This window comes from Chlorocebus sabaeus, chromosome 12, assembly GCF_047675955.1.
Source record: "Chlorocebus sabaeus isolate Y175 chromosome 12, mChlSab1.0.hap1, whole genome shotgun sequence".
Classification (NCBI taxonomy): Eukaryota; Metazoa; Chordata; class Mammalia; order Primates; family Cercopithecidae; genus Chlorocebus; species Chlorocebus sabaeus.
The window spans coordinates 28,648,839-28,673,632 of NC_132915.1; the positions used below are offsets into that span (position 1 = coordinate 28,648,839).

The 24,794-nt window shown below is 40.0% G+C and overlaps 1 protein-coding gene and 1 non-coding gene across 3 annotated transcripts in view; one reads left to right on the top strand and one right to left on the bottom strand.

Annotated features, from left to right (window-relative positions):
* PIP5K1B (phosphatidylinositol-4-phosphate 5-kinase type 1 beta) overlaps window positions 1-24,794 on the bottom strand; it is a 305,606-nt gene that overhangs the window by 54,593 nt on the left and 226,219 nt on the right. For both annotated transcript variants that reach the window (XM_007969425.3, XM_007969424.3), the window contains exons 12-13: window positions 19,642-19,797; window positions 10,650-10,794 (exon numbers count right to left, since the gene is read on the bottom strand). In XM_007969425.3, coding sequence (XP_007967616.1) covers window positions 10,650-10,794; window positions 19,642-19,797 — 301 coding nt within the window. The remainder of the gene's footprint in view (window positions 1-10,649; window positions 10,795-19,641; window positions 19,798-24,794) is intronic.
* On the top strand, window positions 18,694-18,800 carry LOC119624538 (U6 spliceosomal RNA). Its single transcript, XR_005240704.1, has one exon. It is a non-coding gene; the product is annotated as a U6 spliceosomal RNA (small nuclear RNA).

Genomic DNA, 24,794 nt, shown 5'->3' on the forward strand with positions numbered 1-24,794 from the left:
TTTAAAATAAATAAAACGGCTGGATGACATGATGGCCAAAGGTCCCTCTTATCTCCAAAGCTCTGTGATTCTTTCAGGATGAGTTTTGCTACTTAGGTTAGAAAGGCAGGAGGGTGGACAGGGAAAAGGCGAAGGCTCGACTGGTTTCCCAAATGAGCTTTGTCCTGGCCTTGGAATATCTGGCCTCTCTCCTGTCACAACTCAGTGACCACACAGAAAGCAGCAGGTGAGGGTGGTTGGAATTAGGAGAACACCAACCCAGATGCACCTGTATATAAATAAAAGACAAAACATCTTCTCCCAGACAAAGTGTTTAGTCAGAATCATTCTTCCAGTGTGATGAGAAGCAATGAAAGAAAAGACAGAGAAACTCTACCACTTTTCCCCCCATGTAGCCTTCAGGATGAAATTTGCATTTTAGCAAAATCCTTCATTTTGAAAACAAGTCTGGTCATTTTTAAGTTATTTTGTGACCGTCCATTCACTAATTTATAATAGGGCTGTCTGGAAAAATAACGAGCTCCTTTACATCATTACACATTTCACCTTTATTACTTTATCCTTGAAAACAGGTGATTCAATGATTCCATTTTAGATTAGTATTATTGTGAATGGAGAGTTTTACATTGTCTCCTAGTTCCCTCATTACAATCACCTAATTCTCCTGCACCCATAACTATCATGAGCTAAATGCAAAGGCAGGTTGTGGTAGAGGTGTCCGGTCTGTCTGTGGGAGGCTGGGCCAGCTTGGTGCTGTGAAGTGAATGAGTCCTCAGCAGCAGGTTTATGTCAGTGGACTTCCCCAGTGAAATTCCTTTCCCCAAAAATCAACAAATCATTTAAATCACAGGAGATAAAGCTGACTACTGTGGTGATGACTCCACAGATAACAGATGGATTAAACAGAGGATGTCGGGACCAACTTTCTACTTGCCTTAGAAGAAACTGTTTGTTACTCTTCCTGTATATTTGAAGCATATCAGAGGAACAAAGATGAATCTTGGGATTTTTGCAGAGCCCCCAACTAGAGGGCCTCTGGGTGGAGGAGACATGGCCAGAACTGGTAACATGAACCTGGAAGTTCACCTGTTACAGATCCCAGGCCCATACAGGGAACACTACTTTGTATACAACACAAGAGCTAGGCTCAGAATAATGGGAATACAGTGGCTGGGCCAAAGAGAAATGTCTCGAAGAGAGGCCACGGCAGGGAAGGCAGCTGAATGGGTGTGGACAAGCTCCTGGGAAGTGTGCCGCCCTGTGTGCGGCTGCTGGCCAGGGGCTCTCTAGGGTGAGACGAAACGTGCATAAGGCCGGCTTCACCCAAGACTGCAACTGTCACGTGGACAAACCAAACAGCAGAGTGAAACGGTCAGGGTGGAGAGGGACTCAGGGCTCAGAAGGACCAAGCTGACCTTTAAGCAAAGAGGGGGAGTCAGCGGAGGCCAAGGAATCTGAAAATTACCCAGCTTGACTGCAGAACCAAGGATCTCTGTAGATTCAGGGAAGTCACCAACAGCCGCTGGGCAGAAATGTATGTTGGCTTCAGGTCAGAGGAACCACACTGGGAGGCAGGTTTGGGGCTGGCTGAAGCATTTTCCACAGGTGTTGCTAACCTAAAATACCTTCGTTAAATGAAGTTTAGCCTAAAGCTGCCTCCTTACATATCTAAGTTTGGACTAAAGGTTTTTCTGTACATTGATCACTACAACAAGCAGAGGTGTAAACCAACCATAGTTTACATTTGTGCCAACCACTGAGTCTCGGCCAATCAAATGTAGCCAACTGTTCGAACTGTGTTCCAATAACATAAATGCCGAGCTCTGACCAGCCAGTAGTTTCCATGCCTTACTTCGGTTTTCTGCACACCACTTTCCTTCTGCCGTCCATAAATCTTCTTCCACCACGTGTCGGCGCTGGAGTCTCTGAATCTGCTGTATGATTCTGGGGGCTGCCTGATTCACATATTGTTCACTGCTCAAGTAAACACCTTTAAATTTAATTCAGCTGAACTTTTTCTTTTAACGCCTTTAAGGCAAAAAGTCACTTTTGCTTAGGGTCTGTCCAGGCATGTGTGAGGTATGAGAAAGGAACTGAGGTCCTGTTCTCCTTACTAGAATCTGAAAACATATCCACTTTGCTATGGTTTTATATTTTTGGCATTACATGTCCTCTTAATTTCTTCAAAGAGTTCAGCTGTGTCTCAGCTGAACCACAGACAGGTGCTGTTTCACTACTCAGAAAGAATAGAGAGGGGAGAAGAGTTTATTTCCAAAGAACATTTCTCTTGTATACTGGTGTGGGTAAGAATTTTTAAAGGAGCTTGCCAAAATGCAGATTTCAGGGCCCCATTTCTAGATGTAGGGACCCTGATGTAGGAGCTAGTCACACTGAGAAACATTTCTCTAGAGGCTCCATGAAGGACGGCAGAGAACTGAAGAGTGTTTGCAGAGGAACATCCACTACCAGCAAACCATTCTTCCAGAGACATAGCACTAGTGTTTGAAGTCAAGGGAAATAAAGATGTGGTGTTTTAGTTCCAGAATTAAGAGGCAGAGAATGGATTAAAAAAAAAAAAAAAAAAAAAGGTCATTTTTTTGGTCAGTTCAAATATTCAAAAATTGGCCAAGTTTTCCCACTTTTTTTTGGCAATAGGATTTATCCATAAACTAAATCCACTAAGAAATCTTAGTAACACACAAAAAGCACCTAGAAATATTATCACACACGAATTCCTTAAAAAATGTGAATGTTCTTTGAATTAATGCTGAATCCTAAATTATTCTTCATATAATGTCAGATATCTGAAAAATTCACTTCAATTTCCTGCCCTGGCAGAAATATATGAGGGATCATTTGAAAAGCTAATCACTTCAGAAGTAATTCTATAATTTGTCAAAAAGGAAAAAAGACATCTGGCAAAATCCAGGTGCAGACTAATGTGATGTAAATCCATGTTTTTTCTTCTACTTTTTTTTTCTGGGGTTGGGGAGGAAAAACTAAACTAACAGGCATATATTACAAAGCTTCTGCAGGTTCCTTTTTTTTTTTTTTTTTTTGAGGCAGGGTCTCACTCTGTTGCCCAGGCTGGAGTGCAGTGGCATGATCATAGCTCACTGCAGCCTGGAATTCCTGGATTCAAGCAATCCTCCCATCTTAGCCTCCCAAGTAGCTGGGACTATAGGCACGTGCCACCATGCTCAGCTATGGTTTTTAAAAAATTGTTGTTTTGGTAGAAATGAGGTCTTGCTAAGCTGCCCAGGTTGGTCTCAAACTCCTGGGCTCAAGTGATCTTCCTGCCTCGCCTCCTAAAGTGCTGGGATTAGAGGCGTGAGCCATCTCTCTCAGCCAGGTTCGAATTTTTTCAGCATGTGCCTCAGCCACAACTGAAGAAAGACGTGACACCACTCAGGTTCACTGGTAATGCCGGCAAGCCCATAATGGTTTTAATTTTTTAAATGAAATATTCTTCTTCCAAGAGACTGAATAAGGAAGGTTTTTGCTTCTCCTCTAGATATGTGACATCATTTGCTTGATGACTTCGTTTCTTGACACTTGGGAAAAGATGACTAAATCCTTCTCTCTACCAAGAATGAATGAGTGTGACCACATTTTCCCCTCATTCTGTGTGTTTGCTCCAGACTAAGATGCAGATAAGGTGGGGCGGGGGGTGGTGGGTTCACAATGATGTATTGGTAGTAATGTAGAAGTGTTTTGTAAGGGCATGGGTGATGGCTATCTGCTCCCAAACTGTGTCAGTTGCCTTATCAGAGGGAGTCTCACCTGAGTTCCTCAAGCTTACGAGCCTCTTTGAGGAATTCTCAAGCTAAAAATCGATCCCACGTGTCTGGAATTAGCTAAGGCGTTTCTATGAGTATTTACAACCAGCACGGTACCCAGGAATGTGTTATGGATTGTCAGACAGACTTGTTGGTGAATACTGGAGTCTCTAATTGCACCGATGATTAAAAAATTTATGGCTACTTTACATAGTACTATTACATTGGCATGATAATAAACTGGTTCCATGATTACTTCTATAGAAGTCGAAATTGATTCCTGTTCTTGCACTCACACTCTAACTTTGTCAAGCTTTGACCTTGTCCTCTCTCTCTCTCTTTTAGAAAAGCTCCCGTGTCTATCTAGCTTTTGCTGCATGTGCTGTGGTTGTTTTTATCCTATCTCAACTCTACTTTGCAATGCTGGGGCCCAGAGTTGGCAAATGGTATCCCATAGGCCTCTTGACCAGGTGCTGTCAGTCAAGGCACTGCAGGACTTGGATGAGACGGTGGCAAGAGGACAGAAGCTGCTGGCTTTCTGCTCTCATTTATCTTTCTTCCATTTCGGGGCAGTGTCTCTGGAGGTGGCTATGTTCTTGCCCTATCCCAGCTCTTCAGGTAGCATCCTCCGCCACCATCCCTTCTCTAAGGCGGCAGCAGGTATCATGGCAGAGCTGATGGTGGGAGCTGCCTCCTGCAGTTATTTACCTGAGTTTCTGCAATTTCCCCCTTCAGTCTTCCAGCCTCCCCACATTCTGTAGCCAATTCCCTTTGAAATTCCAAGTGTGTTTTCCGTTTCCTGAAAGGACTCTAACAAAGTACTCCGTGATGGCTTTTTGCCAAAAACATCATGCCCCTTACAGTGAGACTTATGAGGAAGCTGCAAGGTGCTAGTGTCTCAAATCCCTTGGTTATTTTATTTCAACAAATGCTTTATGGGGCTTACTATGTGCCAGAAGGTATAAACGCTTTCTAATTGTTATTTCATTTAATCTTTATAACAACTCTTTGGGGGCAGTAGTATAGTAATTCACGCTTTACAAAGGAGGCAACTGAGGCACATGACGAGCAAGTAACTTGCCCAGTGTTAGATCACTAGAAGTGGCAGTTTGAGAGCTAATATCCTAAGTAATGATTTAGCAAGATGCATGAGCATCTTTACCCGCCACCATCTGAGGCAGTGGGGGTAGGAAGGTCTGTGTGCAAGGCAGGAGTAATCAGATTAAGAAACACAAAAGAACAAAGAGTCTGGAGAGGCCATCTTCAGTGTTTAGCATCAACAAGTGCATCATCCTACGAGTGGTTGTGCAGCCCTAGACTGGTGTCAAGGTATGGCAGGTAGTTGTGAAGTTCACAGCAGATAACACAGTTGTGCTGTCTTTCCCTTGAGATTAGGGTTAGGGGATTGGAATCACTAGGAAGTTTTTGCAACTAACTGTTCTCCCTTCATTTTGTAAATATTAAAGGTTCCTGCTGACCTTGCTATATCAACAGAAGATATAGGATTTTCTAAACCCAGCAGGAACATATCTAATAAAAGTCTTCTCTCAAAATTACATAGTGATTTGGAGTCCACCTGGAGAGTTGGAAATAACAACTTGAGGAAATAGCTATTTTAGGTTTCTTATAAATTTAAATTAATGTTAAATTTTTAAAGTGTTTGAACATTCTGTCTCTAACATCTTTGAAGATGAAAATCCTCCCTCAAAATCCCATGGAAAAAGAAAAGGCAAAAAGATGAAGAAGAGAACTTGTATGGATGTCACCAAATTTCCATGAAAAGCATCATCTAAAACTTATCATCTGAAACTGTGTATGCTATATCAGTGCTGTAGCTGGAAGTCATGCCTCCACTTTTTAGCCATGTGGCCTTGAGAAAGTTACCTAATGTTGCTAAGCATCAATTTCCTCATGTGTAAGATGGAGACCATAAATATAATAACTTTGTAGAATTGCTGTGAGAATTAAATCACTTGACATGTACAAAGGGCTTAACATGGTCCTTAATAAGGTTCAATAATTAGTTGGTACTGTATCAGATTATTATTGGTGGTTTGAAGCAGGATTAATATTATGACAGAAAAGTTGCCCTCGCAATGCTGTTTTTAATAAGCAAAATTCACCAATAACTGGTAGAACAAATACTATAGGTGGACATTAACATAAGCCCATTGGCTGGGCACAGTGGCTCACACCTGTAATCCCAGCACTTTGAGAGGCTGAGGGGGTGGATCACTTGAGGTCAGGAGTTCGAGACCAGCCTGGCCAACATAGTGAAACCTTGCCTCTACTAAAAATACAATAATTAGCCAGCCATGGTGGCGGATGCCTGTAATCCCAGCTACTCAGGAGGCTGTGGCAGGGGAATCGCTTGTACCCGGGAGGCTGAGGTTGCAGTGAGCCGAGATGGCGCCACTGTACTCCAGCCTGGGCCACAGAGCGAGACTCTCTCAAAAAAACCCCAAAAACCAAAACCCAAAAACCAAAAACTTAAACCCACCACTTTGCCTGCTAGAAATATTTTAGTTATTAAGCAGCAAAAAAAAAAAAAAAAAAAAAAAAAAAAAAGTCTCAAACACAGGACCAGAACTCATGTTAGGAAAAAAACCAACCAACCAGCCAACCTAATATGTATTTGGAGGCCGTGATGCAGGAATGGTACAGTGGAAAAGACAAGAGACTTAGACCCTAGAGACCTGTGTTCAACTGAAGTCCTACTAACACGCTCAGATATGTCATACAAGGTTTCCGCATTTCCATTTTCTGATATTTCAGACAAATCTAAAGAAAGATCTCTAACCTTTGGGATGGCTCTACTTGCATGTCTGTAAACCTTAGCGGTAAGCAATTTGTGGGGAAGGGCTTTTGGTTAGAGTGTTTCCGCTCCTGTTCTAGGTCTACAACACTGTAATGGCAGGAAGAAGAGGGCACAAGACTGTTCGATCTGCTGGGCTAGCCTCTGAGATCTAGAATGTTGGACTCATCATTTAGGGAGCCTTTACCAATTTGCCCTCTATGTACAAATGACCAGTGGCTTTTTCTCTGACATTTTTGCCCTTCTCACAATACTGCAAATGTCTGCAGGGTGAGCCCAAATGTTAGAAATAGCCACTAGCCAAACCTGAGACTGGATAGAGTGGTGACACTGGTAAGACATCTTTGATGGGGAAAGCATAGATGCACTGGAATGAAGTGTGACTTTCAATTCCTTATGCATAACCAGAGCTTTGGCTTTGCTACCAGCTATGCAGGAAATCATGAAAATATTCGTATGTGTAACCTATTTCTACAATATTAAATGAAATTGTTCTTAACTTTGAGGTAAAACACGCCTCCGTATTTCTTAGTGCTCAATTTATACCTCTTTTAAAAGAACAGACTTACTAGTAAAGAAAAATGCAAGTATCAAAAATTCAGAACTTAAATCTCACTAGATGACTGGGAAGCAATGCCCATGACAGTTTCTCTTTATTCCTATGATCTGCATGCTCTAACACAAGACTGCACAGTGCAACTTGAAAATGTGTACTCCCAATCAGTAGGTTAGATACATACTTTTAAGATGATACTATTTTTTTTTCCTTCCTAGCGAAATTTTGGAGTACATTAAAAAAAGAATGGGTTACTATTAAGAGTTTTTGAAGTTACAAAGAATAATTCTTTTTTAAAAAAGGAATAATTCTAAGAGACAGCAATTTCCTACTGCAGTATATAATTTAGGTGTGGAGGCATCCAGGCACTAATCGATACCTTGCCAACTTACGGATTCTAAAAAGACTGACAGAATGACAACTGCTAGTTGAAGTATTTGCAGCTTATTTTAGCATAGATACGTATAATATAACGTCAAAATTGGAAAACACACCACTTTGCCTGAACAGAAAAATGATTCATAAAGAGAAAAATCTCACGTGTAAATTATAACATCAATATTCAACATTTTTTTTTCTTTTCAATGCATTTTCTTTCCAGGCTCTCTGGATTAGGTTTTGAAACTCAGTTGGCCAGATGAGATTTAGAATAGTGTCTATTTATTGCCTAAAGAAACACCATGTAGGACTAGGTGGACTCTAAAGGAAAAAATGATAGAAACAAAAATATGAAAAAAAATTTTTTTTTTTTTGGTTTGCTGGTGAAGTTTGCCAGTTGAATAATGAGGGTTGGGCACAGTGGGTCAGGGAAATAGGGATATTGACGGCCGGGAGTTCTCAAACTGTTGTCTTCAGGGTTTTTTTGTTTTTGTTTTTGTTTTTTTGTTTTTTTTTTTTTTCAGCACCTTTATGCCTCTTTTCCTTAAGATTTCCCTAAGTCCGTGATTAAGACCCGAGGCCCTTCTATCACCTTCTTGTGCACATCAAGGCTAAAAGCAGACATACCTACAGGAGCAGGTAGGTGACAGCACAGAAGAATGAGGCAGAGGGTGGTGACCTAGGGGGTGCAAGATTTTCCCCTCCAGCCGATAAATGCCAGGAGGAAACAGAGCCAAAATTATATGGTGACCAAGATCCTGATTTTGCAAAAGAATCTGGGTATTTCAGCGAAGTTGTTTGGTTTTTAAAGGGTGTCTCATTGAAAAAACATTCTAGGCTCACTGGAATGCTTCCGTCTGGGCTGTATCTCATTGGCAGGCACCAACTTGACTGTGGTTCCTGCTATAGTGCTGCTGGTGGCCCAGTTTGGTGGCGTGTTCCAGGATGAATTTCCTGGTGCCAGCCTGGAGCCCATGCCCACTGCCTTTCCACAGACTTTGTAGGCACCCAGTTATCTAGATTAAATTCCTTTCTGGTTAAGATGAAGTGGTTTCTTGTTCTTGCAGGTGAAACTTGATTGACAGTGATATATAAGATATCAAATTGCAATTTGGAGATACAGTGACAAAGAAGATTAAAACAATGCACTTGTTTTAAATAAATATTTAAAAGAAAGGAAAAATATCATAGATAACTCATTTTTTATTTTCCCCTTCCAAATCTATATGCTAGTCAGTATCGGCATAAATAAAAGTATGGAGAGTGACAGCACACTTCTGGGAGCATGTGGAGGTGGAGCATGCAGAGGTAGCTTCCAGGATGGCCAAGAACGACTGGGAGTCAGGAGGAGGCCCTGCCAGGCCCCAGGAGAACCTTATGAATACCCAAGAGTCGAATACCTCTGGTCAAGAGACTGGATACTTACCTACCTCCACCACCACCACCACCACCACGGCTACCAAAACACAAAACCAAACCAAACCCTTTTATTGTTGGCTGAAAATCTCAGTAAATGATTTAAGAGCACATCTGATTATATGCCCCAATAATTACCATGACAGCAAACTGTAAGATATCACCATGGCTTCACATGAGAATTGTTTTTGACCTTGCTAAGAACTTCCTGCAACTTTCCAGCTATCTTTTGGGCTGCTATTTATATTCGAGAGCAAAAGAACTTTATATAGACCCACGTGTTCAGCTGCACCAGATAAGACAGGAAAGGCTGTTGCTTGACTAATTTACATACCAGATTTAAACATTTGACATTAATATTAAGTATTACACATTAAGTCATTTTAAATTTCTCCAATCGAAGGAAACTGACCAAATCAATAACTTTGTATAGTTTAGATGAGTTAAATAATTCTTAATAGGGCCTTATTTGTTGACCCTTAGAGCAGAACAATGCAAACTCAGGCCCAGCTAAGATTTGTGGCTCACTTTGCTACCCACTGGTTCCACTTTTCTGGACCTAGACTGGCTGCCTAACCTGCTGCCTACCTAATCTTATATCTAGCTGAGAGAGGAGGAAACAGCAACAAAAAAGAATTACTATAGCAGGTCTGACTAGCAAACTTTAACTTGCCAAAAGACTAAGCTAGACTCTATGGATATCCATATATTAAAAATAAATCTACTTTATTGACTCCTCTTCCTGGAAATCAACCAAACTGCTATCCTGGAGATGGAAAGTAACTTAAAGCATAAGAAATTCTTCACTTGCATAAATCTGATCTTGATTCTTGAGAGCTAGGTTTCAACAATAACTAGTCTAATATTTAGCAAATAATTATTATTTTACTTATTTTTTAAAATTTTCTATTTTTATAACATTTTATAGAACTCATAAAATGGTGCTTATATAAAAATTCATACAAAGTTGCTAGAGAGCATACAATTTCCAAAAATCTTATAGGTTACATGAGATATTTTGATACAGGCATGCAATGAATAATAATCATATCAGGGCAAATGGGGTATCCTGACTTCTGCTTCTGATGTTGTGTCTCCTTCTCTGACTCTGACCCTTCTTCTTCTGTCTTCCCCTTACAAGAACCCTGTGATTATATTGCGCCTATCTGGATAATTCAGGATACTCCTCCCATTTCAGGATCTTTAATTTAATCCCATTTGCAAAGTCCCTTTTGTCATATAAGGTAACATATTCACAGGTTACGGAATTAGGATGTGGACAGCTTTGGGGGGGCGGGCATTATTCTGTTTACCATAGTCACTAAGATCACACATACCAGAAGAGAATGTTACAATATCTTTGCAGCTACCTGTGTAATATTAACTAAGAGTACTCACTCTGAAGAAATCCATTCCTAAAAAATTTACTAAAATAAAAAAGATGAAAGATTTGTCTTCTTCCATTGAGCCAAGTATATAATTTCTACATGACATAATGATCAACTATAAAGAAAGATCATGAGGGTTTTCCCTCCAATGTTCTTTTGCCACAGCAAAAAGCCAGCATGTTCTCTCTCCGACTTACGAGGCAGATGACAGGCACATGCTGGTTGTCAGAGATGTGTTCTCATTCAGAGATACTGTTTCAGGCCTGATGTTGACGTGGTAACAGCCTGATGTGTTATTTGACTGCACTAAGTATTACCTGTTTGAATAGAGTGTAGGCCTGTCATGTGGATAGTGCTCGTTGACGTATAAGGAAGAAGATGAAATTGTGGTCGCCAAGGAAGCAGCTTCAAACAGCGATGGAGTGCTAGGCACCAGGTCTGGCCTGTGTCGGGATCCCAGGGCTGGGAACGAAAACAACACACACATTCATGAATCTCAAGAATAAATGCAGCTTTAGTATCTATAATAATCGAAATGAGTCAAAAGCATTCATTTTACCTATCAGGCTGCAAATTCAATTATGAATTAACTGCACTTTTTTTATGAATTATAGCAGAAATGTAAAACAGCTTCTTGCAAACAGGTTAAACAGAAAGGAAATTGCATTAATTTACAAAATGGCTCATGGAAATGACATGAATGCTCTTTTAAAACCCTAATAAAGTGATTTACTATTTCAAAAAGATGGCATACAAAAACTCATAGGAGTTTAAGCAGATAATTTGACAGAGATTAAAAGGATGACTGGCAAGTGTATAAACAGACAGCGAACCTTGCTGCCCTCTGTGATATGCACATATCTATGATTCTCAGGTTGGATCTAAGAACCCATGTTTTTCAAGAGCCGGGAAACAAATACTTCAACAGACTAACAGTCAGCTCTGAGTCCATAAATACTTTTAAACACTATCCAGGACTCTTTTTGACACATTTTAACATCAAAGTTGCCTTTTTTAAAATGAGAAAACACTTATTTTTTCTTTAAAACTTAGGAGCCCATGAAATTACTTGTGCAAGAGCCCACCCTTGTGAGGAAGGAGGAATGTTCAAGGCTGAGCAGTAACCCCTGCCCGTCTCTCTGGAGTCTTTGCGGACTCTTTCCATCACGCCCCCAGACTGACCTAAAATAGATGCTAATAAATACAATTATAACTTTAAGGTGTTCCTGGTATTCCTTTAAGGGCACAACAAATTGAAAATTAGAGATTTTTGTGTGTAAATATAAACCAACCCTAATAGGGATTCTCATGTTGAGTGTGAGGTTTTGGATTTTGGATGTGAAGGGTATAGATGGTGGGGTAGGAAGCAACATGGAGGGGAAGCCAGGCAAGCACAGGAAAGGCTGGACTCTGGTCTGGGAAATCAGATGACACACTGGGATGGTGGAGCTCCGCCTCCAATTCAAGTCAAAATAGAAAACTGCAGCGATAGATAAAACATATAAAACCACGAATAACCAAAGTGCTCAACCTTCAAAAATTAGAAAGGCTTCAACTTTAATGTGACACCTGGCTTGCAATCTTCAATATTCTTGATCCCAACTCCTCATTAAACGGAAAGCAAAACATGAAAACTCTCCATAACATTGAAAACTCAGTGTCAAAAATAACCTGATACCAGATTCCAATGAATTGCCACTCCTTATAAGGCAGATGGAGCTGGTCTTCAACCTAGGTTTTGGGCATACCAGTGTTACTTCACAAAGTAGACATGACCTGAGTGACAGAGCAAAATACATCTGTACAGTGACTCAGTCCCAGGTCACACATCATTAGGAAGGTGACCCCTCCACCCATAAGGAGCAGCTCTTTGAGGGAGAGAAGTGTTTCTTCATGCTCCCGTATCCTTCTGTTTTTTTCTAAAGCCAGTGTGGTAGGCAGAACTCTAAGATGACCCCTAATGACCCACACTCCTGTAAATTCTCCCTTTGTTGTGGGGCCTGCAAACATGATGAGCTGTTATTCCTGTGGCTATGTGATATGACCTAGCAAAAGGGATTTTGCAGATGTAACTCAGGTTACCCTGAGTTGGCTAACACTGAGTTAGGCAAAGGGAAGATTATCTAGGGGAGCCTCACCTAATCGTATGAGCCCATTAAATCTGGGTCTAGAGGTCAGGGACAAGAAGTCAGAGAGAAAAAGTGTTGGGGCTTACTTGCAGGACATTCTGTGTTTGAAGATAGAGGGGCAGCATGGTAGGGAATGTGGGTGGCCCCCAGGGCAAAACACGGCTCTTTGTTGTCAGACAGCAAAGAAGCAGGGATCTCGCCCAACAGCTAAAAGGAGCTGAATTCTGCCGACAACACGAATGAGCTTGGAAGAGGATTCGTCTTCTGCACTTCCTGATAAGAACTCAGCCCAGCTCAAAACAACCAGCTAGCATCATAATGACAGGATCAAATTCACATATAAAAATATTAACCTTAAATATAAACGGGCTAAATGCCCCAATTAAAAGACAGAGGCTGGCAAATTGGATAGAGTCAAGACCTATCAGTGTGCTGTATTCAGGAGAACCATCTCACGTGCAAAGACTCAAAATAAAGAAATGGAGGAATATTTACCAAGCAAACGGAAAGCAAAAAAAGGAGGAGTTGCAATCCTAAAATCTGACAGAACAGACTTTAAACCAACGAAGATCAAAAGAGACAAAGAAGGGCATTACATAATGGGAAAGGGATCAATGCAGCAAGAAGAGCTAACTATCCTAAATATATATGCACCCAATACAGGAGCACCCAGATTCATAAAGCAAGTTCTGAGAGACTTGCAAAGAGACTTAGACTCCCACACAATAATAGCAGGAGACTTTAGCACACCACTGTCAATACTAGACAGATCAATGAGACAAAAAATTAACAAGGATATTCAGGACTTGAACTCAGCTCTGGACCAAGTGGACCTAATAGACATCTACAGAACTCTCCACCCCAAGTCAACAGAATATACATTCTTCTCAGCACCTCACTGCACTTATTCTAAAATTGATCACAGAATTGGAAGTAAAACACTCCTCAGCAAATGCAAAAGACCAGAAATCATAACAAACAGTCTCTCAGACCACAGTGCAATCAAATTAGAACTCAGGATTAAGAAACTCATTCAAAACTGCACAGCTACATGGAAACTGAACAATCTGCTCCTGAATGACTACTGGGTAAATAACGAAATGAAGGCAGAAATAAAGATGTTCTTTGAAATAATGAGAATGAAGACATAACATACCAGAATCTCTGGGACACATGTAAAGCAGTGTGTAGAAGGAAATTTATAGCACTAAATGCCCACAAGAGAAAGCAGGAAAGATATAAAATTGACACCCTAATATCACAATTAAAAGAACTAGAGAAGCCAGAGCAAACAAATTCAAAAGCTAGCAGAAGACAAGAAATAACTAAGATCAGAGCAGAACCAAAGGAGATACATACACGAAAAACCCTTCAAAAAAATCAATGCATCCAGGAGCTGGTTTTTTGAAAAGGTCGACAAAATAGATAGACCTCTAGCCAGACTAATAAAGAAGAAAAGAGAGAAGAATCAAATAGATGCAATAAAAAATGATATAGGGGATATCACAACTGATCCCACAGAAATACAAACTACCATCAGAGAATACCATGAACATTTCTAAGTGAATAAACTAGAAAATCTAGAAGGAATGGATAAATTCCTGGACACGTACACCCTCCCAAGTCTAAACCAGGAAGAAGTCGAATCCCTGAATAAAACAACAAGTTCTGAAATTGAGGCAGAAATTAATAAGCTACCAACCAGCAAAAGTACAGGACCAGACAGATTCACAGCTGAATTCTACCAAAGGTACAAAGAGGAGCTGGTACCATTCCTTCTGAAACTATTCCAAACAACAGAAAAAGAGAGAATCCTCCCTAACTCATTTTATGAGGTCAGCATCACCCTGATACCAAAATCTGGCAGAGACACAACAAAAAAAAGAAAATTTCAGGCCAATATCTCTGATGAACATCAACGTGAAAATCCTCAATGAAATACTGGCAAACCGAATCCAGCAGCACATCAAAAAGCTTATCCATCACGATCAGGTCAGCTTCATCCCTGGAATGCAAGTCTGGTTCAACATATGCAAATCAATAAATGTAATCCATCACATAAACAGAACCTAAGACAAAAACCACATGATTATCTCAATAGATGCAGAAAAGGCCTTCGACGAAATTCAACACCCCTTCATGCTAAAAACTCTCAATAAAGTAGGGACCAATGGAACATATCTCAAAATAATAAGAGCTATTTATGACAAACCCACAGCCAATATCATACTGAATAGGCAAACACTGGAAGCACTCCTTTTGAAAACCAGCACAAGACAAGGATGCCCTCTCTCACCACTCCTATTCAACACAGTATTGGAAGTTCTGGCCAGGGCAATCAGGCAAGAGAAAGAAATAAAGTGTATTCAAATAGGAAGAGAGGAAGTCAAATTGTCTCTCTTTGCAGACGACATGATTGTATGTTTAGAAAACCCCATCATCTCAGACCCAAATCTCCTTAAGCTGATAAGCAACTTCAGCAAAGTCTCAGGATACAAAATCAATGTGCAAAAATCACAAGCATTCTTAAACACCAATAACAGACAAACAGAAAGCCAAATCATGAGTGAACTGCCATTCACAATTGCTACAAACAGAATAAAATACCTAGGAATCCAACTTACAAGGGATGTGAAGGACCTCTTCAAGGAGAACGACAAACCACTGCCCAAGGAAATAAGAGAGGGCACAAACAAATGGAAAAACATTCCATGCTCATGGATAGGAAGAATCAATATTGTGAAAATGGCCATAGTGCCCAAAGTAATTTATAGATTCAATGCTATGCCCATCAAGCTACCACTGACTTTCTTCACAGAAGTGGAAAAAACTACTTTAAACTTCATATGGAACCAAAAAAGAGCCCACATAGCCAAGAAAATCCTGGGCAAAAAGAACAAAGCTGGAGGCTTCACACTACCTGACTTCAAACTATACTACAAGGCTACAGTAACCAAAACAGCATGGTACTGGTACTAAAACAGATATATAGACCAATGGAACAGAACAGAGGCCTCAGAAACAACACCACACGTCTACAACCATCTGATCTTTGACAAACCTGACACAAGCAATGGGGAAAAGATTTCCTGTTTAATAAATGGTGTTGGGAAAACTGGCTAGCCATATGCAGAAAACTGAAACTGGACCCCTTTCTTACACTTTATACAAAAATTAACTCAAGATGGATTGATCAAAGACTTAAATGTAAGACCTAGGACCATGGCCGGGTGCCGTGGCTCAAGCCAGTAATCCCAGCACTTTGGGAGGCCGAGACGGGCGGATCACAAGGTCAGAAGATTGAGACCATCCTAGTTAACACAGTGAAACCCCGTCTCTACTAAAAAATACAAAAAATTAGACAGGCAAGGTGGCGGGCCCCTGTAGTCCCAGCTATGGGGGAGGCTGAGGCAGGAGAATGGTGTGAACCCGGGAGGCGGAGCTTGCAGTGAGCTGAGATCCGGCCACTGCACTCCAGCCTGGGTGACAGAGAGAGACTCCGCCTCACACACACACACAAAAAACCAAAAAAGACCTAGGACCATAAAAAACCTAGAAGAAAACCTGGGCAATACCATTCAGGACATAGGCATGGGCAAAGACTTCATGATTAAACATCAAAAGCAATGGCAACAAAAGCCAAAATTGACAAATGGAATCTATTTAAACTAAAGAGCTTCTGCACAGCAAAAGACATGATTATCAGAGTGAACAGGCAACCTACAGAATGGGAGAAAATTTTTGCAATCTATCCATCTGGCAAAGAGCTAATATCTTTGAATTACAAAGAATCTACAAAGAATTTAAACAAATTTACAAGAAAAAAACAACCCCATCAAAAAGTGGGCAAAGAATATGAACAGACACTTCTCAAAAGAAGACATTTACGCAGCCAACAGACATATGAAAAAATGCTCATCACCACTCGTCATTAGAGAAATGCAAATCAAAACCACAATGAGATACCGTCTCACACCAGTTAGAATGGCAATCATTAAAAAGTCAGGAAACAACAGATGCTGGAGAGGATGTGGAGAAATAGGGATGCTTTTATACTGTTGTTGGGAGTGTAAACTAGTTCAGCCATTGTGGAAGTGTGGCGATTCCTCAAGGATCTAATACTAGAAATACCATTTAGCCCAGCAATCCTATTACTGGGTATATACCGAAAGGATTATAAATCATTCTACTATAAAGACACATGCATACATATGTTTATTGCACCACTATTCACAATAGCAAAGATTTGGAACCAACCCAATGTCCATCAATAATAGACCGTATAAAGAAAATGTGGCACATATACACCATGGAATACTACGCAGCCATAAAAAAGGATGAGTTCATATCCTTTGCAGGGACATGGATGAAGCTGGAAACCATCATTCTGAGCAAACTATCACAAGAACAGAAAACCAAACACTGCATGTTCTCACTCATAAGTGGGAGCTGAACAACAAGAACACATGAACATGGGAGGGGAACATCACACACCTGGGCCTCTCAGGGGGTGGGGGGCTAAGGGAGGGATAACAGGAGTAATACCTAATGTAGGTGACGGGTTGGTGGGTGCAGCAAACCACCATGGCACGTGTATACCTTTGTAACAAAACTGCACGTTCTACACATGTATCTCAGAATTTAAAGTATAATAATAAAAAAATAAAAAGCTTATTTCTGAGAGAAAGAAAAAACAAAATAACTCAGCGCTGCTGACACCTTCATTTCAGCTTTTGAGACCCTGAGTAGAGAACCTGTGTGAGTTGTACCCAGTCTTCTGACTTACAGAACCATGGGCTACTAACTGGGTATTATTTTAAGCCACTAGGTTTGTGGTAATTTGTTACATGGCAATAGAAAATATAACCTGAACAGACTGAGAATGGAAGAAAACAAACTGTTAAAAACTAAAGGGAAATTTGGTGATGACTTGGTGCAAGGGGAAGTTCCCCAAGTACAGAGCATTATTTAGAGACTAAACATTGTGCATGAAGAGGATTGCAAAGATAAACTCATTTTATAACTTTGTTATATTTTCAAAGAATATGCTCAATAGGATTTTCTTTGACCTTCAGAGACCTTTGAAGGTGTTGTGCCTCTAAATTTGAAGCAATGAGTCAAATACTTCATTTGAAAAAAATACAATATACGCCCTACTTCCCATGTTTCCAGCCTTTCTAGATGCTGTGTAGTATATTTATCATACATTTACCTTTTTTTTTTTTTCCCAAATTAACAACTGGATCCATTGCTTTAACTTTAGAAGTCACATTGAGCATACTACTTGAAAGCTTAACTAATATAATTTTAAAATACGTTTATCCTATTTCCCAGACTACAGACACCTGCGGTTTTGCATGTGCTATCAGAAAATCAGGTAGTCTGGGGGGGAGATGCCAGTGCCAGGGAGCTCAGGAGAAATGGGTGAATGTCTACCAGGAATCGGAGACATCAGTTCAGAGAGGATCAAGGGCACCTCTGTAACTCTCTTGCTGAAATCACTAACTCCGGGTAAAAGTTGGTTTATGGGAAGATGAGAAAGAAAGAAACCAAACATAGCACGTATGGATAAGTGCTGCTGAAGAAGGAATAGAAATAACACCGCACCCTAAAGACACTGGGGAAAAGAAAACCCCTAGAGGAGGTCTTAACTCCTGTAGAAAGTAAAAGACATTTTCAGGAAATGCTGAGATTCTCCAAAGAATATACTGATAGAAAAATCTAAAATGTCATTCTCCCATATTTGATTAGAAGGGAAAAAATAAATGATTAACTTGGCAGATAGAGAAAAGTATTTGATAAAATTCAGTACTCATTCCTGATTAAAAAAAAAAAAAAACTTTCAGCAAAGTAGGAATAAAAAAAGGAACTTCCTTGGCTTGATTATGGGTATCAAATACAGCAAACTTCTTTTTCAATAGTGAAACATTAGAAGCATTCCCTTTAAAATCAGGACAAGGCAAGGCTGTCTACAATCACTGTTTCTATTCATCATTGTACCAGAAGTCCCAGCCAGCAAGTAAGAAAGAGAAAAAGAAAAAGGATGTGAAGTCCATACAATAGCAACAAATGGCCAGAAAACTCAATTCTTAAAAAACGTACTATTTTTAAAAATCCAGAAAAAAAATCTATATCAATATCTCTGCATTTATCCAAGAAATAAATCTAACAAAAGGTATATGTACAAGCCACACAAGAAAAATATTATAAAACTTTATTTAAATTCATTAAAGCACTCACTTTGGCAGCACATACACTAAAATTGGAACGATACAGAGAAGATTGGCATGGCCCCTGTGCAAGGATGACATGCAAATTCATGAAACGTTCCATATTTTTCCTTTCTGCCTCTTTTCTTTCCTTCTCTTGGTACCTGCTCATGGTTATGAAGCTTTCAAAGTAAAGAACATGTAGTACCTCCCGAGTATTACCAATGGGTACCCCAAAAAAAATCATTAAAGAAGACCTAAATGAAGAGACAACTTGTTGTTACATTGCATGTATGTGTGTGCATGTGTACCTGTGCATGTGTGTATGTGTACATGCACAGAATAAGGTCTAGAAGTAAAAGCAACAAAATGTTAGTATTTGTTACCATCATGTAGTGAAAGTAGACATTTTTCTTTTTGAATTAGTATTGTCTAATTTTTATCATAAACCATAAATTGTATTTTTTTATGTGGTAGTTAACACTTGCATGAACCGCATCTTACTGTAGCTATCCTATTTATTTATTTATTTATTTATTTATTTATTTATCTGAGACAGAGTCTTGCTCTGTTGTCCAGGCTGGAGTGCAGTGGTGCAATCTCAGTTCACTGCAGCCTTCGCCTCCCGGGTTCAAGTGATCCTCATGCCTCAGTTTCCTCAGTAGTTAGAATTACAGGCGCCCGCTACCATGCCTGGCTAATTTTTTTGTATTTTTGGTAGAGACAGGGTTTCGCCACGTTGGCCAGGCTGGTTTCGCACTCCTGACCTCAAGTGATCTGCCTGACTCGGCCTCCCAAAGTGCTGGCATTACAGGCGTGAGCCACTATGCCTAGCCACTGTAGCTATCCTTTAAAAACTTAATAGATTTTATTTCTTAGAACAGGTATTTTTAAATTTTTCTTTTGCAAATTTACTTGTATAAATAAATCACAAGAACTTTTGTCTTTTTTAAAAAGTTACATATCTTTACCTTCTTCATCAAGGCTGCTAAAACTTTGTCCTTCGGTCAGCAAATCTCGCTTCTCATCCTTCCATTCCTGGCTAATTGAGGATACGATCTCCTGTGAAGTCGCCTTTAAGGCGGCGATGGAATTGCACCGTTTCTTAGAAGGTGAGGCCTTCAAAGCTAGACAGAAAGGAAAAGGACAAATACAGATACTTATTGTAAAATCACATTAATATTTTATTTAAAAGTGAATATTTTATTATTTATTAACATTTTGGTAATTATTTGAGTAGAAGACAAGAGGCTTATTTTATACATATGGAAAGGGAGACGAAATTGTTTCATCTGATGAATACGACAAATTGGCTATTTGTCCAAAATGACTTGACTTAAATCAGAATATCCTAGAGCAAATTAAGAGTTAAAATTTCTCTCAGCCGGGAGCAGTGGCTCACGCCTGTAATCCCAGCACTTTAGGAGGCAGAGGCGGGCGGATCACGAGGTCAGGAGATAGAGACCATCCTGGCTAACACGGTGAAACCCCGTCTCTACTAACAATACAAAAAAGAACTAGCGGGCGTGGTGGCGGGTGCCTGTAGTCCCAGCTACTGGGGACGCTGAGGCAGGAGAATGACGTGAACCCGGGAGGCGGAGCTTGCAGTAAGCCAAGATCGCGCCACTGCACTCCAGCCTGGGCGACAGAGCAAGACTCCGTCTCAAAGAAAAAAAAAAAAAATTTCTCTCCAGATTTTGAAATGAAGTCTTACTTGAGGTAAAATTCAAATGTTTTACTGCTGAAGAATCATTTTCCCCCCTCCAAACAATGTTTTTCTAGTGCTGGAAGGAGGATGGGTGAGTTGATAAGCACAGATGGTAAAGTATAGAGAATTCTCATGACCCTGGTTTTATTAACTTGGGACTGGGGATTTCTAAACATGCCAATGTTTAATCTTATACTCATGTTGCCCAATTTAGCCAAGTTACTTCTGGTTGTTTTTTTCTTTCTGTGACTTTCCACTGACATTTCCTACCCTTTAGGTCTTTTCTAGGTCATGGTTTTATGTCAGACGTATAATTCACTTCCAATCTTTGTCTAAACAGCAGTCTACAACTTCAGAAGTGTGTTGGGAACCTGAACTAATGAAAATGTACTTCACCATCAATCATGCTTGCTGAAGCCTGGGACTTCACGGAGGACACGTCCATGGAAGTTGCTTAAGTGGCAGCTGGGCCATCCTTATTTACATTCACTCTTTGCTGCAATAATTCTTCTTGGCTTAATATTGCTAGAGAATTTCCTTGGAGGGAGGGGAGAGGGAAGTTGAGGCCTGTTTATGCTTTTCCCTGATTATGTTTTTGGCAGTGTTTCTCTTCCTTTAGAGGTTTGCATAAAGGGGTAGTCTGATAGTAAATGTATTAGAGTAATTCTGTTGAGCCTTGGGAAACTCAAAGCTTAGATTACACAGCTCATCTGGGGCCTTCCCAGAGGCTGCTTGCAAGAACTTAATTGGAGAAGGACTTTGGGACACACAAATGAGGGAAGAATGGAGGGCAATCTCTCCACTTAAAGAGAAGGGAAGGTTTATTTGTCCCCCGAGCAGTCTTAGAATCATAATAATATCATCATCCTAATAAATAACATTTGTGGAGGGCTTTAGCGTCTGGAAGCCAACATTCACATTGCATATCTCAAATCATCCACATGTATGAGGAAGAGGAAGGCCTTTTCTTAGGTCCAGAAACTGAGAATAGAAAGATTGTGGCTTGCCCAAGGTCACAGAACTAGCAAGCATGAACCTCAGGTGTCTTTCTTTTCTTCTTAAGTTGCTTTCTAGGTGGTTCATTTTCTAGCTCTTTAGTATTCTGTTTTCTGGTTAAACTGAGGGGAAAAAAAGATAAACCTTGAATTTGTTTTTCTTTGAGGGGAAGACATTTTTGAATGTTTAAAAAATAAGTCATGTTTACTTTAATTCTCCACTCTCTCAAATAGTGGTCACACTTGTTTTACAAGAAGCTATTATTATCACACTGGCCTCTGCCTTAACATTCTATCTGCTAACTTTTATTTATTTTATTTTACTTTATTTTTCTTTAAGTTCTAGGGTCCATGTGCTGAATGTGCAGGTTTGTTACATAGGTATACATGTGCCATGGTGGCTTGCTGCACTCATCAGCCTATCATCTCTGCTAACTTTTATAGACCTTTAATAAACTCCTGTCTTTCAATATAGTATTTTAAAACAACTTCTTCTTTTTTATTTTTTTTTTATTTGAGATGGAGTTTCACTCTTGTTGCCCAGACTGGAGTGCAATGGTGCAATCTCGGCTCACCGCAACCTCCACCTCCCAGGTTCAAACGATTCTCCTGCCTCAGCCTCCCGAGTAGCTGGGATTACAGGCATGCACCATCACGCTCAGCTAATTTTGTATTTTTAGTAGAGACGGGGTTTCTCCATGTTGGTCAGGCTGGTCTTGAACTCCCGACCTCAGGTGATCTGCCTGCCTTGGCCTCCCAAAGTGCTAGGATTACATGCATGAGCCACTGTGCCTGGCTGTATTTTAAAACTTCTAAATCAGAGGATCTCAGATGTGGGTTGGAAACCACTAGGGAGTCTTGGAGACCCTTTCAGAAGATCTGTGATGTTAAAATTATTTTCATCATCATCATAAGACATTATTTGCCTTTTTCACTTTCATTCTCTCACATGTGTAGAGTTTTCTAAATGTTACATGACTGTGATGTCACCACATATTGAATTCAGAAGCAGATGTGCGACTCCAACTTATCTTCTATTAAGCCAGACATTAAGGATTAAAAAAAAAAAAAAGGTAAAACAATTCCACTTTTCTCACTAAATTATTTGTAGAAAATACAATTATTTTTTGTAATTATTTATGTTAAAAATTGATGTTAACATGCAATTTTTTTCTTAACTGGTAAGAATTAATAAATATTTTAAACTTTTCTCAATTTTAATTTCTAATATGTGACATATAGGCTATCACCCACATAAAAGCTCTTTGGTATCCTCATAATTTTTAAGGGTATAAGGTGGCCCTGAGACCAAAAGGTCTGAAAACTCCTTTTCTACGTCATAGTTCTTAGGTCAGTGTTATTTCTCTAAACGAAGAAACAGCTATGATCAAAAGGTTTTTGGCAGTACCAAGGAAATGTGATCAGGGTGAGAGCCGTGTAATGAGGAAAAGATACTCAGGAGACCTATACTCATGGCATTTCACGGAGTGAGGGCCAAAAGCCTGGAACAAGAAGTAACTCTTTGTTCTTTATCAGCATCACATATAATGAGGAGCAGAGAAGACCGGAAAACAAACCTCTGCCAAGACCACATAGCACCACAACAAAGAGTTCACTTTTGTCTCAAGTAGTGAGTTTCTTCCTTTAAGGAATGATCTCACTCAGCAGACAAGAGCTTGGATTTTGCAGAAATTCAGTTCTCAGGATCTCTTTTGATTGGGTAACCTTGAGAGCTGGTTTGGGTGGCTGGTTGCTTCCTTTTGTGTGACAGAAACGCGTGAATTTGTCTTTGGCTCAACCATGGCTGGCAGTAGGTATCCTGTGCCCATTTCCAGCCTTGCATTCTGCCACTTGACTACCTCCATGTTCACTTTTCAGCTCACCCTTCTGCCATATTGGAACCTACCATATTCATTCTGCCCTTAGGCCTTTGCACATGCTGTTCTTTCTCCTTGAGATGCCCTTCCTGTCTCTCTTCTTAATGAACTCTGGGTTACATTTTCAGGATTTAGTTGAAATATCTTTTTATCTGTGAGCTCTCTTTTGGAAGAATTGGTCTTTTTTTCTCTTATTTCTCTCCATGTACCCACAGTAGCATATTTGGAAATATTAGCAACTGTTTCATTATAGATCTGTCACATGTTTCAATCTCTGGCTCAAAACAGACTATTAAATTATTGAGGGAGGAACTAATCAATATTTAAAAAGCTTTCTATATCATCAGTGCTTTGTGTGGTGCTAGATACATAATAGGTGCATGAGTGTTTGTTGCATGAACGCATTATTGTTCTGAAATCTTAGAACAGTTTATTTTCTTTAACAAATTAATTTAACTCTTATATTCTATGCAGGAAACTAAGCTTTAGTACTTTAGACAAATTATCCGTATGGAGAATTTCAGTGAAGTTTCAACATAATGGTGACTAGTATTTCCAGGAAATATTATAGGATTTTGTAGACATTATTACACTGGCAGAATGACTCACTTGTGGGTGGGATGTAGGGATTTAAAAAGGTTAAAAAACACTGACTTCATAAAAGAAACTTGAAGACCAGGTACTATTTTCTTGGTGGGAGGGGAGTATGCCTCTAGGCATGAAGGGCTTTGAATTAACCATGGTTGATGAAACATCTTAAAGTTGTGTGTGTCTACTTTTCTAATAATTTAACTTCCCTTTGAAATGGTGGTGTTAGATAAAAATTCCATTCATTCATTGCATTATTCATCAAATAACGATTGACTGCCTACTGTGTGCCAGGAAATCTGCAAAGTAAAAGTTAAGGACTTTGTGCACCAGGGAATCCATGGACGTTTATTTCCTTTAGCATTATTGTTATTAGCATGGAAGGGTTTTAACAGAAATCAGCAAGAGCAGATTTATATTTTAAACTGATTCCTCTAGCTGCAGTGTGTGTGGGGAAATTGGATTGAATGGGTACATGATGGGAGGCAAAGAGACCTGTTTGGGGCCACAACTTTATGCAAAAAAAAATAATAATAATAAAACCTGTAAACCGAAAAAACCACAGTGGCTGAATCAGGAGAGGTACTGTGAGAGAAGGGGCTGCACTCCTGATACTGCAGAGTGAGGACTGAGAGGTGTTGCCGAGTGACTGCACGTGGGTGGTAAGCAGAAGGAAGGGGTCAAGGGATGATGCCAACGTTCTGGCTGGATAACTGGGCAGATTGTGGTGGCCTTCCATAGGACGTCGACCCAGGTAGAGAGGCAGACTCTGGGGTGGTAAGCAGTTAAATTCAATTTTGGGCATGCTGAGCTTGTGGAATCCAGTGGATGCTTAAGTTCGGGGACTGGACAGGCAAGGGGAATTGCTAGAAGAGTGGGGAGTAAGTTGCAAGTACACAGATGGTAACTGAACCCTTGGGAGAATGGGGAATTACCCAAAGTGTTGTATAAGAAGA